The following is a 14,599-nucleotide window of genomic DNA, read 5'->3' on the forward strand; positions in this document are numbered from 1 at the left end:
TTTTGAGGACTTTCAGACGTCCTGACTGGTTGTCATTTGTGATGTTTTCTGGTCAGGTAGCATCACTTCCTGTCTGCGTGTACCTGCTCCGTGGACGCACTGATTGATTTTTGAAGCCTATCGATCGGCTTCCTTCACAACCGGCAGATCTATTATAATGACATTGTATCTAAATCCTATTTGTTGGCCGACCTGCTCCCAAACATAACCCAATAAACTAAAGAGGGGGATGGACGAGCTCCCCTCGCCGCTGCTCGCCGCTGCTCGGCTAAATCTTCATAAAAACCTCGGATGGATCAGAATAAAAAGGCTTTCTGGCTGAAATGACATTATCAATAAGGGAAGGAATCTATTTAAAAAGGGCAGGATGGTGTAATGCAACGACCTGTGGAGTCACAATGCAATCACTGAAGAAATATGGAAAAACTGACATTTTACTGAGCAGAAGAAAAACACGGAGAACTTTTTCACCTTAAAAAAACCCTTAAAAATACATATTGACAAAATGTTCATCAATGCAATAATGTGTTTTGTATCTTTTTATATTATATATTCATGTTTTTATTGTTTGCTTAAGGTTACAATGTTACATTTTCAAATAGCAGGTTCTGAAAGGATTTTTGTTTTTAAGTTGACACAATTTTAGGTTGCGTTCAAGTTCGACTGAGTATAAACAAGGATTGATTTTGTGAGAGAGGGAGGGGGAGGAGGAAATGAATGAATGAATGAAAATAAAAGGAAGGATGGCATGAGGGGAAAAGAAGACAAGAAAGAAGAAATAAATACTTACGGGAGGTGTGAATGGTGGTTGATGGATTAAAGAAGGAGGGAGGAAGAGAGAGAAGTGGAAAAAGATAAGAATGGTATGTTGGGTGGCAAAGGTTAGACCGCGAGGAGGAAAGGAAAAGGAATGAGGTAGAACAAAAAGTAGGGAAAAGAAAAGATAAAAAAGTGAAAGACATGTAGGATAGAGGCTGGGGAAAGGCTGATAGCAGTAGGAGGTGTGGATGTAGGGCTGCACGATATATCATTTGACAATTGCAGTTGTGATGTGAACATGTGCAATAGTCACAGCGCAGGACGTGTGATTGTAAAGCAACCTACAACAAAAGTCCGTCTGATATCACGTCAGTGCAGCTCTTCACCAGAGCAGAGTGAACTGACCGCTGAGCTGCAGTAGGAGATGTGAGTTACCGTCACACGGCTGCTCACGCTGATACATTTGAACACTGACAGAAATGGTTGATGACATACTGTATAAGTAACATAACTGCAGCGCACAAGTCTGTTTGTATTTATTATATAAGAAACGTGTCGCTCCGCCTGAACTCTCTCTACTTCTTCATGGGGCTGTCAGAGTCTCTGAACCATTCATTTGGAGGAGTTCTGTTTTGTTGGAGAAATAGACTTAAAAGTCCTCAATAATATAATGTATGATTGTTAATTGTATATGTACAACGTTTATCTGGTATAATTTCCTGTTTGTTTTTTTTATATCACAATAAATGTCGCAGAACAAAAAGATGTCGCAATGTTATATTCTTTCCAATTTCATGCAGGCCTATGTGGAAGGGAAAAAAGATAAACAAAGACAGAAAGACAAGGGCTGATTTCTTTGTCTGAAGACCAGCAATCAATACGGCAGCACGCACACACACACACACACACACACACACACACACACACACACACACACACACACACACACACACACACACACACACACACACACACACACACACACACACACACACACACACACACACACACACGCACACAGACGCACGGTTGGGGTCAGCTCTCTATCAATTAACTTCAAGTTCAAAACAAGCTGCTGTCATCCAGATAATAAAAGCTTCCCATTTACACTCTACATTTAATTAAGTGAAAATGTATTCTAATTAAAGGGTTTTATTTTGCATACAAATACACAAATATTAAATACGTTAAAACATTTATTTACAATGTGATAAAAGTCCAAAGAACGTCCACACCGTCTTCATCACTGCTGCTTCTTCTACAACCCAAACCGTTTGAAACGCTGAGAAAATTACTTTACAAATGTATTCTGGTTTTGACAGCAATAAATTCCACTGACATTAAATAAGCCGTAAATACCCATTCCTAAATTAAAACCATAATATACAATAAATTGCAGGTCATCCCTTACACACACGATAAGGGAGGGAAAATAATAATAAATAAATAAACAGTATAAAGTTCCCATTACGTCTCATTTTCTCGTCCCCCTGCTGAGGAAATCAAACCGTCAACCTTCCCACCCCTCCGGAGCTGCAGCCCCACCATCTTCCCATGATGCACCCTGCTTCTGCCTCCATTGGTAATCAATGGGAGACTGGTAAAACCTGATCGCCAGGGACTGAGGGAGGGGATCAATACCAGCAGGAAACTGATGTGAGAACGAAGGTAAGTGAACGGCGGACGGTAAAATACTGTGAGAGAAAAGATTCAGTAACAAAAACAAATATATAGAGAAACGTATGAAGAGAGGTTCAACTCTGAACGCAGCCTCGAGCACGGGACGAGCCAGAGATGAAGGAAAAGTTCCATAAAACAAAGAGTGGTAGTTCTGTGGGAGGAGGAGGAGGGGGAGGCAGGGGGTAAGTACTGTCCTTACAGCAAATGTCAGGAGACAGAAAATCTGGGGAAATAATTGAAAAACACAATTAAGTTGATAGAGAAAAAAGATTCGAGTCCTGAAACGGTGGCTGCCCTTCCAACCGGCCCGAGTCCATCTGAAGGTTAAGTGTATTTTACCGTCTTAAGACAGACAGAGGAGCTATCTGCGCTCGCTGGAAACAATGCTTCAATTAGGTATGGTATGTGGGGGGGGGGGGGGGAGGGAGAGAAGGGGAGAGAGGGGAGAGAAGGGGCGTCCGCACGAGATACAACAAAAAAACTGGATACAAGTTTGTACGAGAAGGAAGAGAAGGAGGAGAAGGAAAGGAAAAATCGGGAACCGTTTTCTAGATTCATTTTACTCCTTTCAACAGCATCTGTTAGTTTCATCAGTGTTCAAAATACAGAGTTTCTCTCTTTATATAACACCACCTGACTTCTGCCTTTACTCCTGCAGCCGCTGGAGGTCACCCCCTAAAGATGAATGAATTATGGGTTGTAGAGCTGTCACTTTTCCCAAAAATCAAGTTTGAACGAATTCAACGTGAAAAGACTGATTGGCAGCTCTATAAACAACAGAACTAAAGTACAGTTCAGGCTGTGTGTCCATAATAAAGCCTGCGACTCCTCAAGACTCAGGCTGCACTCCCGTGTCTTTCTTCCTGCATGCTGCTGGCACATTAAAGTGACGGGAGTTAGCTCCGAAGCTAGCTACAGCTTCGGCCCTGGAGCTGAACAACAAGTCTTCCCTGTGCTTTCTGACTACAGTCAGGAACGCTGAAGCAGGAGAGGTTAACAACTGAAGTCAACGTTCACAGTACTTTAAGCTTCAGTACAGAAGTGATGCAGGACGGATACAGAACGATGTAGGAGCACTTTTCTGCCTGCAGTCACATTTAATCTGCTCCTCTTCATAATTCGAGTGTATGAAGTCACAGATATTGAAAGCCTGAGGTCGTATTTTTTATCCTCTGTTATCAGTAACGTGTTTGTTTTGCAGTTTAATTTAGGATCCGACAGGTTTTTAATACAACCAATATTTTCCAGCTCTCTGCGGCTGCCACATTCACGCTCCTAATTGAGCGGACTGAAAAATGGCTCTTGATGTTAATTCCCCTGATGCAGAGACGGAGGACGGCCTCCATCACAGCTCTTCTTCATAAAGAAGCAATTACATTCATTACAGCCAACACAGTTCAGTTACACCGTCCTCTGTCCACAGACGAACCACAGCCAACTGACAGATCAGACTTTAGCTCTGCCAAATGAAAAGCATCAAAACGTACCTGTTACCTGTAATTTATTTAAATCAAAATTAAAGTACCTTTAAGTTAATGTCCAAATACTAAATATTCTCATTTTAATTTTCCCAGCAGGATCATTGAGCTGTTTTTGTGCAGTCTGCTTCTCTTTCTTCTCCTTACATAAAAACTGAATCAATATTATATTGTCTCACTTTGTTAGAGAGGAAAGAAGAGGAGCCTTTTCTCCGCCATGAAGGAAAAACAAAATAAAACAGAGTATTTTCTCTGTTGGACTGTTGAGGAAGAAAAAAGCTTGATGACAGATTTATAGTTTGTTGTGTTTGGTCTGAAGTTTTGGATCAATTCAAGATGTCTGACAGGTAATCCTGGCGGATTAGACACAGCAAGCGGTTAAAAGACAAATTATCTGGGAACACCTGAACTCAACTCTTTCCTGAACTGAATCACTGCCGACAGGAAAGCAGAAGAAACAGGAAGAAGGTGGAGATGAAGTTGATCCATGGATTCACAAACTTAAAAATGAAGCGGCCCACGTTGAAATCTAAAAATATTCTGGGGCCCGCCAAACCTCTATCACACAATTCTGATCAACACTTTAGACTGACATGAAGTATTTCCCCACATATTCGATTTCATTAAAATTACATTTCTATTTGAAAGTGGACCTAGTGCAATACAGTGCAAATTAATAATCCATCCATTGGGACCTGTGGTTCTCAACTGGTGGAACTGGACCCAAAAGTGGGTCGCTGAGCTGTTATCAGTGGGTCGTGGATGTGTGCTTGGGAAAACAAAAAGTTGTGGCAAAAAGTCTTTGCCGCGCTTTTATTTTGAAGGTCATGGGTTTCCTATGACGTGCGTGCACTAGTAGTGTAGTTTATTCACACTCCATGTATCCACTGATTGGGTAATCCCAGCTACAGTTACATTCTTGAAACTTGATGAGCCTGACAGTAGTAGTTTATGTTGCACTTCTTTAGTTGGCTGTTAATTGAATGAATTGTCGAAGAAATATTTTCCTCTTTTGCACTGCCACCTGCTGGTCATTCTTCTGACTATTAGACTGTTTTTTTGTGTCGACATTCTGTGATATTTTCTTCTGTCTCAGGTCCAAACTGCAGCAGAAAGATATCAGATATTTTGATCGCGATTTGTCATGAAGCACGTGGTGGAAGCTGCAAAAACATAGAGCAAACAGGGGCGCTGGTTTGGCTCGGTTGGTGGAGCGGCGCCCCGTGTGCAGAGGCTGCAGTCCTCGGAGCACTGATCGCAGGTTCGACTTTTATTTATATTTTGTAAATGACATCTTGCCACCCGTCTGCAGTACCTTCACGGTCCAACACCACGGCACACACTTTGGGAATCCTTGCCATTAAGGATATTAAAAAAGTGAACGTAGCCACTGTGACATAATACAACAGGTGACCATATTTGGGTCAAAAGACAGAGCTGAAGAGGAGCAAGGTTTAACAAAGGCATTGTTATCACAGTTAAACAGTTTATGCCAAAGGCTAATTAATTAGCTAAAAAGAAAAGATTTTTAATGACGGCTTTTGCTACATATTTTTGTGTGCACTGGTCATTGCCTTTGTGTGCTTGGCTTAGAAATGGGAGATACATAAGTTACCAATCACCATGTTTTAAAACCAATTAGCAAAATCATCAGTCTGTAAACAGTCCAGTCAATCAGGCATTCAGACCCAGAAAACCAGTCAGTAAACCACTTCTTTTCTTCCGTCTCCATGACTCTTCATCTACAACCGTGTTCAGACCATGAGCAGGCTGCCAGTCTGCAACACACACACACACACACACACACACACACACACGCACGCACAAACACGCACAATCACCCTCGGAAACACACACAACCCCAAGGCCAGTGCTTTATCTTTGTGACACATTCATAAACCCTGACACACACATACACACACTCTGCCCATCCCCCCTTCATGTGCACATTATCACACTGTCCACTCAACCATAAGACAGGTGTGTGCAAGTGTGTGCGTGGGTCTGTGTGAAAGAGGAGAGAGAGGGACAGACAGAGGATCTGGGTGTGGGTGTCAATGAATAAACCGGTGAGAACTGTGTGCAGTATTATGAATTAAAGCACTGGTTACAAATCAGCCTGTATCTATGGTGAGTAACCAAAGCCTCAGTTTACAATTTTTAAGCAACAACAATGAAGGATTTAGCATTTCTTCTTGGAGAATATGACAACTTTGGTGTCTGGGATGTAAGTGAAGGAAGAGAAACGGAGAAGTGAAGAGGAAAAACTATTATTTATAACACTGAGTGTGCTTCAATACCTCAGAACACCACAGGAGGGCGCCTGTAACACACAAGCTGTTACAGTGGATCAAATAAGCAACAACTCGCTATTCAACTCTCTGCTTTAGGCTGCGAACAACAGCAAACATGGCCGACAGTAAGCATGGTCGGAAACATGGCCGACAGGAAGCATTGTCGTCAGGAAACATGGCCGACAGTAAGCATGGTCGGAAACATGGCCGACAGGAAGCATTGTCGTCAGGAAACATGGCCGACAGTAAGCATTGTCGACAGGAAACATGGCTGACAGTAAGCATGGTCGTCGGGAAACATGGCCGACAGTAAGCATGGTCGTCAGGAAACATGGCCGAGAGGAAGCATGGTCGTCAGGAAACATGGCCGAGAGGAAGCATGGTCGTCAGGAAACATGGCCGAGAGGAAGCATGGTTGTCAGGAAACATGGCCGACAGTAAGCATGGTCGTCGGGAAACATGGCCGACAGTAAGCATGGTCGTCGGGAAACATGGCCGACAGTAAGCATGGTCGTCGGGAAACATGGCCGAGAGGAAGCATGGTCGTCAGGAAACATGGCTGAGAGGAAGCATGGTCGTCAGGAAACATGGCCGACAGTAAGCATGGTCGTCGGGAAACATGGCCGACAGTAAGCATGGTCGTCAGGAAACATGGCCGAGAGGAAGCATAGTCGTCGGGAAACATGGCCGAGAGGAAGCATGGTCGTCAGGAAACATGGCCGACAGTAAGCATGGTCGTCGGGAAACATGGCCGACAGTAAGCATGGTCGTCAGGAAACATGGCCGACAGTAAGCATGGTCGTCAGGAAACATGGCCGACAGTAAGCATGGTCGTCAGGAAACATGGCCAATAGTAAGTATGGTCGTCAGGAAACATGGCTGAGAGGAAGCACGGTCGTCAGGAAACATGGCCGACAGTAAGCATGGTCGTCAGGAAACATGGCCGACAGTAAGCATGGTCGTCAGGAAACATGGCCGACAGTAAGCATGGTCGTCAGGAAACATGGCCAATAGTAAGTATGGTCGTCAGGAAACATGGCTGAGAGGAAGCACGGTCGTCAGGAAACATTGCCAACAGTAAGCATGGTCGTCGGGACACATGGCTGACAGTTAACATGGTCGTTAGGAAATATAGCTAGCTAGTCTTGTTGTGTAACATACTGTCAAACAAATTTACTGTAATGCTAGCATTCAGTTAGCTTACTAGCTTGTACCTGAGTCAAAGTGTTCTATGATCTGGGCGCGCTAGAAATATCCCTCACCAAGTCGAAGCTAAGATTTGTACTTTTTACTGGAGTAGTGATCATTTTCATTGCACTAGAACCTCATCTGACGCTTTTTCAGGCATTAGTCAAACCTTCTGACATAAGCATGAACACATTATATTTCACTGTACTATCCCGTACTACTATCTTAGCTCTCTCCATTTCTGTACTAAAAACAACAGAAGAAACATTCCTGTGCATTAATAATATTTGGACAATCTCTTCACTCGTCTGTCTGTAACACAATAATCCTCTCATGCAGCAGCTGGGTCCCTCACTGTGTCGAACAGAAGAGGCACAATCATCAGAAACAATCACAGTTGCAGCTCTGACCATTCATCTCTCCATAAGTTCAATCAGTTCTGAGGAGAAATGTGATCTGACCCAAACGACCTCCAGGCTCTGAGATTAGATTAGCAGGGGAGGCTAGCGTTTCAGCTAACCAAATCACAGCCGGGCTAATGACACCAAGAGGTGAGGGTCAGCATGACCTTTGACCTCTGACCTGTATCTGTGCTGCTGTGGACCCCTCACAAGGACACCCCTTCCCTTTATCCCTCCAGAAAAACAAACTAATAATAACGCTGAAGCAAGTATCCGTCTGTGGAAAAATGTAAAATGTTTGTAGGAAAGAATCAGCGGATGAAGCCTGCAGGGCTCTGAATCCTGCAGGAGACAAAATGCCTGCCAGCAGAAAGAAAATGTGTGTGTGTGTGTGTGTGTGTGAGTGAGTGAGGGGGTGGTGGTGTTGTGTCCAGCAGGGACCTTTGACCTCCCTGGGGTCACCCCCCTCCATCAGAGGCAGGGATGAGATAGTCTCTCAATCTTCTCTCTAGAGTAGATCCACATTATTGTTCCTCGTGGATATGATCAGATTTTCATGCAGCTGCAGAGATTTTGTGTTGAATTCAAAATCACTGCAGTTAATATTGAATTATGGGCTTTACAGTGGTCCAAAAAGGACCCCAGGAAAATAAAGCAAACTACAACAAAGAAAACAGATTTTTGATGAAAATAAAAGAACACATGAAAAGAGGAAATCCTCCTTGGGACAGGTAATGTTCAGATCTTGTTCTATAGTTCTACATAGGCAACTGCATCATTTCAAAGGAGATATTCACACTGAACGTGTTATGTTTTGTCAGTCAGACATGCCATCTTTCAATTTTGCTATGTCCCAGCTGAAGAGAGACAAGAAATACTGGGAGAAGAGAATGGGGGATGACGTGCAGCCAAGGGCCAAGAGTCTGTCCATGAGGTGCCTTCTTGACTCACTGAGCTAAAGCAGCGGCCCATACAGCTTTAGCTATACCAAACATAGTTGATACCTGCTGTCATCAAGACAAAGATGCAAATAAAAAAACCTCAAACTTTATCTACATATAAAGTTATCCTCAGTTGGCTGTTTAAAATGGTCATCGTAAATCCCCGGTTATAGAAAGAAGTATGATTCTGTGTCCTGTGGGAAACAGAGGAAGTTGAGGCAGATTTTTTTAAAGACAGGGAGGCTCATATTTTAAACAAATAATTGAATAATCTTTACTTTTTCTTATTCTGGTGAAACTGTTAATGTGGCTGACCCTGCAGGAGAATATGGATCTGCTCATGGTTAGATTTGTAACAGCACCTGTATGTACTGTGATGACTGTAAAACTAGGCTCATTCGATCAAGGTGTTATCTTTGAACATTTAACGACCTTTCTCAACATAACACCTAAAAACGCCCTCTGCGTCAGCTGTTTGTTTGTCTCTGCGCTCTCAGTCAAGAATACTTTTGGAACAATGTTGCGCTCGTCTCACTTACTGACCAATCAAAATCAAGAAGGGGCGGGACTTCCGCTATCAATTTTGTCAACAACAACGGCGGAGGAGAAGCTAATCCTTCAGTTTTTTCAAGGGTACAATTTCCAGGTGTAGAGCTGCTTCTACTCCTGGAAGTTTCCTTAAATAAAAGCAAATATGAAGCATACAGAGCAATTTAAAACAGACTTAATGGTAACTACCAAGGGAAAGGGAAGAGCTGCCAGACAACTTCTGTAACCTAGCAACAGTAAGCCAGGGCGAGAAGCACTCTGCAATTGAGGTCATGAGCGCTGCCAGCGCCAAAACATCGGTTAGTGGACACAGGCCCTATGTTGACTTTCAAAAGTATTGTTTAGGAGGATTATTTATTTAGTCTTTTTTATTGTTTGTTGTTTTTAATGACAAATGTTTGTTGTGTTCATTTTGTTTTACATATAAAATATATTCCAAAAAGAACCCTGGACTTTTCTTCAGATTTAACCTCAACTCGCCATTAAATAAGTCTTATTAATAGTTATACACAGAAAGGCCTGTGTCGTTCTGATGTGTTACACGTTTATTACCTGCATTATTCCATCACCTTACATCAGAAATGTTTATTTAATGTTTTATTGTGTCGATGATTTGACATGAATTTCCATCAAATGTCATTCCAGGAGAGGTTCAAGTAACTGTGTGTGTGTGTGTGTGTGTGTGTGTGTGTGTGTGTGTGTGTGTGTGTGTGTGTGTGCGTGTGTGTGTGTGTGTGAGTGTGTGTGTGAGAGAGAGTTAGTAAATGAGAGAGAAAGGGAGAGAGCGAACGAACGAGGGAGTGAAAGAGTGTGTGTGTGTGTGTGTGTGTTGAAGGACAGGGCTCTGGATCCTAATGACATCCCCTGACACTGCTCTGGTCATAATTACAGCACACACACAGGTTTACGTGTGTGTGTGTGTGTGTGTGTGTGTGTGTGTGTGTGTGTGTGTGTGTGTGTGTGTGTGTGTGTGCGCGTGTGTCGGCTCGGGTCTGGGAGGTTTTGCAGCTGTGGTACCGAGCATCAACTGTTGTCACCTGCGCATCCTGAACTCTCGCTTTGTGTGTGTGTGTGTGTGTGTGTGTGTGTGTGTGTGTCTTTGACTCTGTGTGTGTGTGACAGGGGAGACAGTGGACTGAGGTGATGAGTCTATCGCCGTGGTAACAGCCTGCAGCCAAGTGATTCTGTAGCTGTGGACATCTCTGTCGTTCTTCCTTTGTCTCCTCTTCTCATCTCCTCTTCTTCTTTCCTCTCCTTTTTTCTCCTGATTTTTAGACTACTTTATTTCTTTTCTATTTTCCTCATTTACCCGTCTAATTATTTTTTTCCTTTAACCCTCTTTTTTCTCTTATCCTCAACACCGTCCTCTGCCCTTTCCTCCCCTCTTCCACTACTACTAAAAACTTCTTTATAGAGAGGTAATCGTCACATGTAAATACACTGAACAGTTATTGCAGAAAAAACAAGAACATATTCAGCCAAACATCGACAGGAGTTGTCATAACTTTCGAGATTCAACACGTTGAAATGGGGCAGAGTTATGTTAGGCACCAAGAAATGGTTTTTTCTTAAAAAAGTGAAAGCTGGGGAGAAACATGATGTGGGTTTGCAATGGATAATAGCGCTGACTATGAGAATCATAGACTGTATAAAAAGATGGCCGACATGACAGCTCCCTAAAAGTGAAGCCAAACGCTCTCTAGCGCCCCCTGATGACCGGCTGCAGTACAGCTCATAAAGCCCGCCTCCTCCATGTTAACAGATGGGACATGAGTCAAACTATAAAATCAAAATTCACGTCAAATACATTTTTCTCAAACATGGTTTCTGTCATTATAGTTAGTTCTTATCATGCTGATTTATGTCCAAGTGTTCATTTTTCTGACAAGTTTACTTTAATTAGTTATTTGATGCTGTAAAAAGGGGGTGTGGCCTCATGATTGACAGCTCTGTTGACAAATCGGGCTCCTGCGGCGTTCTCTTCCTGAGTAGCAGAGTAGAGGAGGAACGGCGAGAGGAGACGTAACTAACACTAACACTACAGTCATAAGGAATACTTAAGTAGCCAAGGGCAAACTGGTTGTCCCTTAAAACATAAGGAAATCGTCATGGCGACGCTTCTTTCCTCGACTCTTGAGATGAAATCGAGGCCTCTTTAGTCCAAGTGATTCTTTGCAACCGGACTCAGACCTTTAACTGCTTAGTAATATCACAAACTGCACACATGGGGCTGTTTCTCCATCAGCCAAAACACAAACACATTTCATCCTCTTTCATGATTTTAAAACACTGACTTAACAAAGACGAGTCAATCAACAGACAAAGGAAGGAAGAGACCGACAGTGAAACAAAGAGTGGGAGCAGAAAAGTTTGAAAACTAAATTAGTTTTTTTCCTCCACAGCTGAGAGGATTCAGACTCTGCTCTTCTGCTAACAGATTTTATACTGCAGAGACTGAATGAGAAAAAAAAAGCACTGCTGTCAATAGGAGAAAAATGAGCTGTGAGAAATGATAAATTGTCAGACACGTCTGTGATATTGACTGCTCTGAGAGGAGGACGGAGCGAGGAGGATGGAGAGAGACAGTGAGACCGTGTAAGAGCCATTTTGCAGTTTTATTTTATTTTTTGGAAGATGGAAATTTCCCTTATATATATTCCCTTTCCCTTCCCTAGATATTTCAGTTAATTGCATTGAATTTTTCTGTAATCTTTGGATGTTATTAGAATTAACTTGTATTTAATGAGACGATGACCAGCTGTCGTACGCCGAAGAAGAGAGGAAAAGATATCAGGCATGAGGCTGGTGGAAAACAACTATGGATGGAAATCTCCAAAACTGATCCAGTAATTATATATGTTCAGAGATTAAAGAAAGAGACAATGATAGATGTCTACCTGTGTGAGTCACTAGAGAAGATCTACCTGTGTGCGTCTGTCACAGTTAAACTTTCAGGTAAATGTGACAAAAGGTAAATGGACTGGAAAAGTGTGTGTATGTGCGTTTTCTACACCTGTGCTGCAGGTGTCAGTCGTTTCAAGGGAGAAGTGGTTCTCACCTTTAACGTGTGTGTGTGTGTGTGTGTGTGTGTGTGTGTGTGTGTGTGTGTGTGTGTGTGTGTGTGTGTGTGAGAAAGAGCATGTGTGCACAATAAACACCAAACTGCTTTTAACACCATGCAGGTCACAGAACCCCGATTTCGCACACACACAGTATTATTAACCCTCGTTCAGAGTCACCGGAGCAAAACTCTGAATTCTGCAGAACATAAATGATAAATAAATGTTTAATGTTTTTATATAAAAGCAGATGAGGCTCCACAGGACACAGGACAACATGATTCCATAATTTATCTCCTCAAACACTTGGTGAGCAGGAGACGTTACTATGAGACTTGCTTATTTTGATCTTTGATAAGATGCTGAACACCTTGCTGACTCTAACTCTGCACCCTGTCCCTGATGCTGCGATTGGACCAAAGAGAATAAAACCAACCAAATAATATGTTTTAAGGGAAACATGACCCTGCCAGGAGAATAAAGGCATTTTAACTGTTTGAAGAAAAAGTGCCTCTGAGTTGTTTTTATTTATTGTTGCTCAATTTAAGTTAATTCCTGTGCCCTGCGTGGTCTGGAGATTACAAACTAAGACATGTTACACATGTTTCCCACTATATGTCTTGTTTTATTATAGATAGCAGAGCAAGCTTTCCAGATGTCCTACTATATCTTGTGTGCCCTATAGCAGCCTAATACGTCTGCAGAGACTCACTGTGACATCAGGGAAAGGAAAACAGTAACTTTCGGTTTTTAAACAGACACAGTTTCTGGTGTGTTTATTTTAATGCAGCTGTTTAGCTAGCATCTTTGATAAGCCAAATGCATCTAACAGTATTAGTGCACCGCTTTCAGACTTACTTCAGCACAGTTCAGCCCTTAATAAGTACCAGCATCAACTAAACTGACCAACCAACCAGTTACAATACTTTTAAACAACAATAAAGTTGATTTAAAAACAGAGCGTTAGCTGGCCTCCCTTAAAGCAAACTCCTGTTTCCACACAGCGAATCACAGAGCTGTCTTTGAGCAAGGCTTACTCTTTGTAGATGAAAATATTGCAGTGACTAATTGGCCCAATACCGATAGCCACGGTGGTGAATGAAACGCTACGAAGTGCCTCTTCTTGCGATGTTGTTAGACGCCTTCTTCGCAGTGTCAGTTCAAGTGCATAATAACTTATTGTTTTGTGTAGTTTTAGTTGTGTTAGTTTCGTATAGCATCTCTGCGCTCCAAACACACTAAGGCTTCCACTCCGGCCTGTATTTATCAACTAATTGTGTGTCGTGACCCATCACCAAGGTGTTTTTACTGCCCCCTCGTGGGGTGGCGTGCAAATAACCACAATATAAATCATTCCATCAAAAAATAAACCAAAAACACCCACAGCAGCTCCAACAAATATAAAAAACCTGAACCCCCATACAGAAAACAATTTGACCATTTCATCCTGTTTGTGTTTGCTCTGCATTAAACCGGATGTACGTGAGGCAGGGTTTTTTTTTTTTAACCCAAACTTTGTGATTGATTCTGATGATGTAGTTTTCAGCTAACAGTGGCACCTTAAAAAGTTTGGTCATGTCTGATGCCTCGGTGTAATTATCTCCGTCTTTCCTCTCTTTGATGTTTCCATATGTTGGAGAAAGGTTGTCATCTTTACCACCGTTAATAAAACCTTATAATATAGACCGAGTTATAGTGACTCAGACACAAAAAGTAGCAGCATACGAGACGCACATCACAAGGTCTGACATCAAGGATCAGCTTTAAACGTATAGTTTCTCGTCAACTAACCACACCTGCTACATCTTAACAAAATATCTCGTTCCTACCTGCTGTGATGTCATCGTCTGTGACGTCCATTTCCTCCGCGGGAGCCGTTGTTTCTATTGGCTGAGCTTCAGGAGGAGGCGGGGCTGGAGTGGAGGGCTCGGTGGCCGTCCCCGCTGAGGACAAAGAGACAAACAGTGAATATTAAAAATCAGCAGGTAAGTTTGTTTCTACACACGGTGTTTATTCAAGAATTATTTCTCTGTCAAAATGAAACAACATGTTAATGTAACAGGAATAAAATACATAAAGGACGACATTTCTGATGTTTAATTTAACAAATGTTGTGTTTAAAATCCTGATCCTGAGTTTTTGTCTGTATTGTTAGAAACGTAATGAGAGCAGGTTTCTGTGTTGATCCTTATTAACAGGCTAAGTGTCCTGGTTAAGTAGCTAATAAAGGTTTATTGGGACTTCCTGTTA

At 42.3% G+C, this 14,599-nt stretch overlaps 1 protein-coding gene across 1 annotated transcript in view; it reads right to left on the bottom strand.

Annotated features, from left to right (window-relative positions):
- Window positions 1–14,599, bottom strand: part of LOC138605065 (WD repeat-containing protein 7) — a 112,054-nt gene that overhangs the window by 46,192 nt on the left and 51,263 nt on the right. The window contains exon 22 of the mRNA XM_069677143.1: window positions 14,179–14,292. Within this exon, the coding sequence (XP_069533244.1) occupies window positions 14,179–14,292 (114 nt within the window). The remainder of the gene's footprint in view (window positions 1–14,178; window positions 14,293–14,599) is intronic.

This window comes from Semicossyphus pulcher, unplaced genomic scaffold (assembly GCF_022749685.1).
Source record: "Semicossyphus pulcher isolate SPU_LCO1_2020_fin unplaced genomic scaffold, fSemPul1.0.p SCAF_28, whole genome shotgun sequence".
Taxonomy (NCBI): domain Eukaryota; kingdom Metazoa; phylum Chordata; class Actinopteri; order Labriformes; family Labridae; genus Semicossyphus; species Semicossyphus pulcher.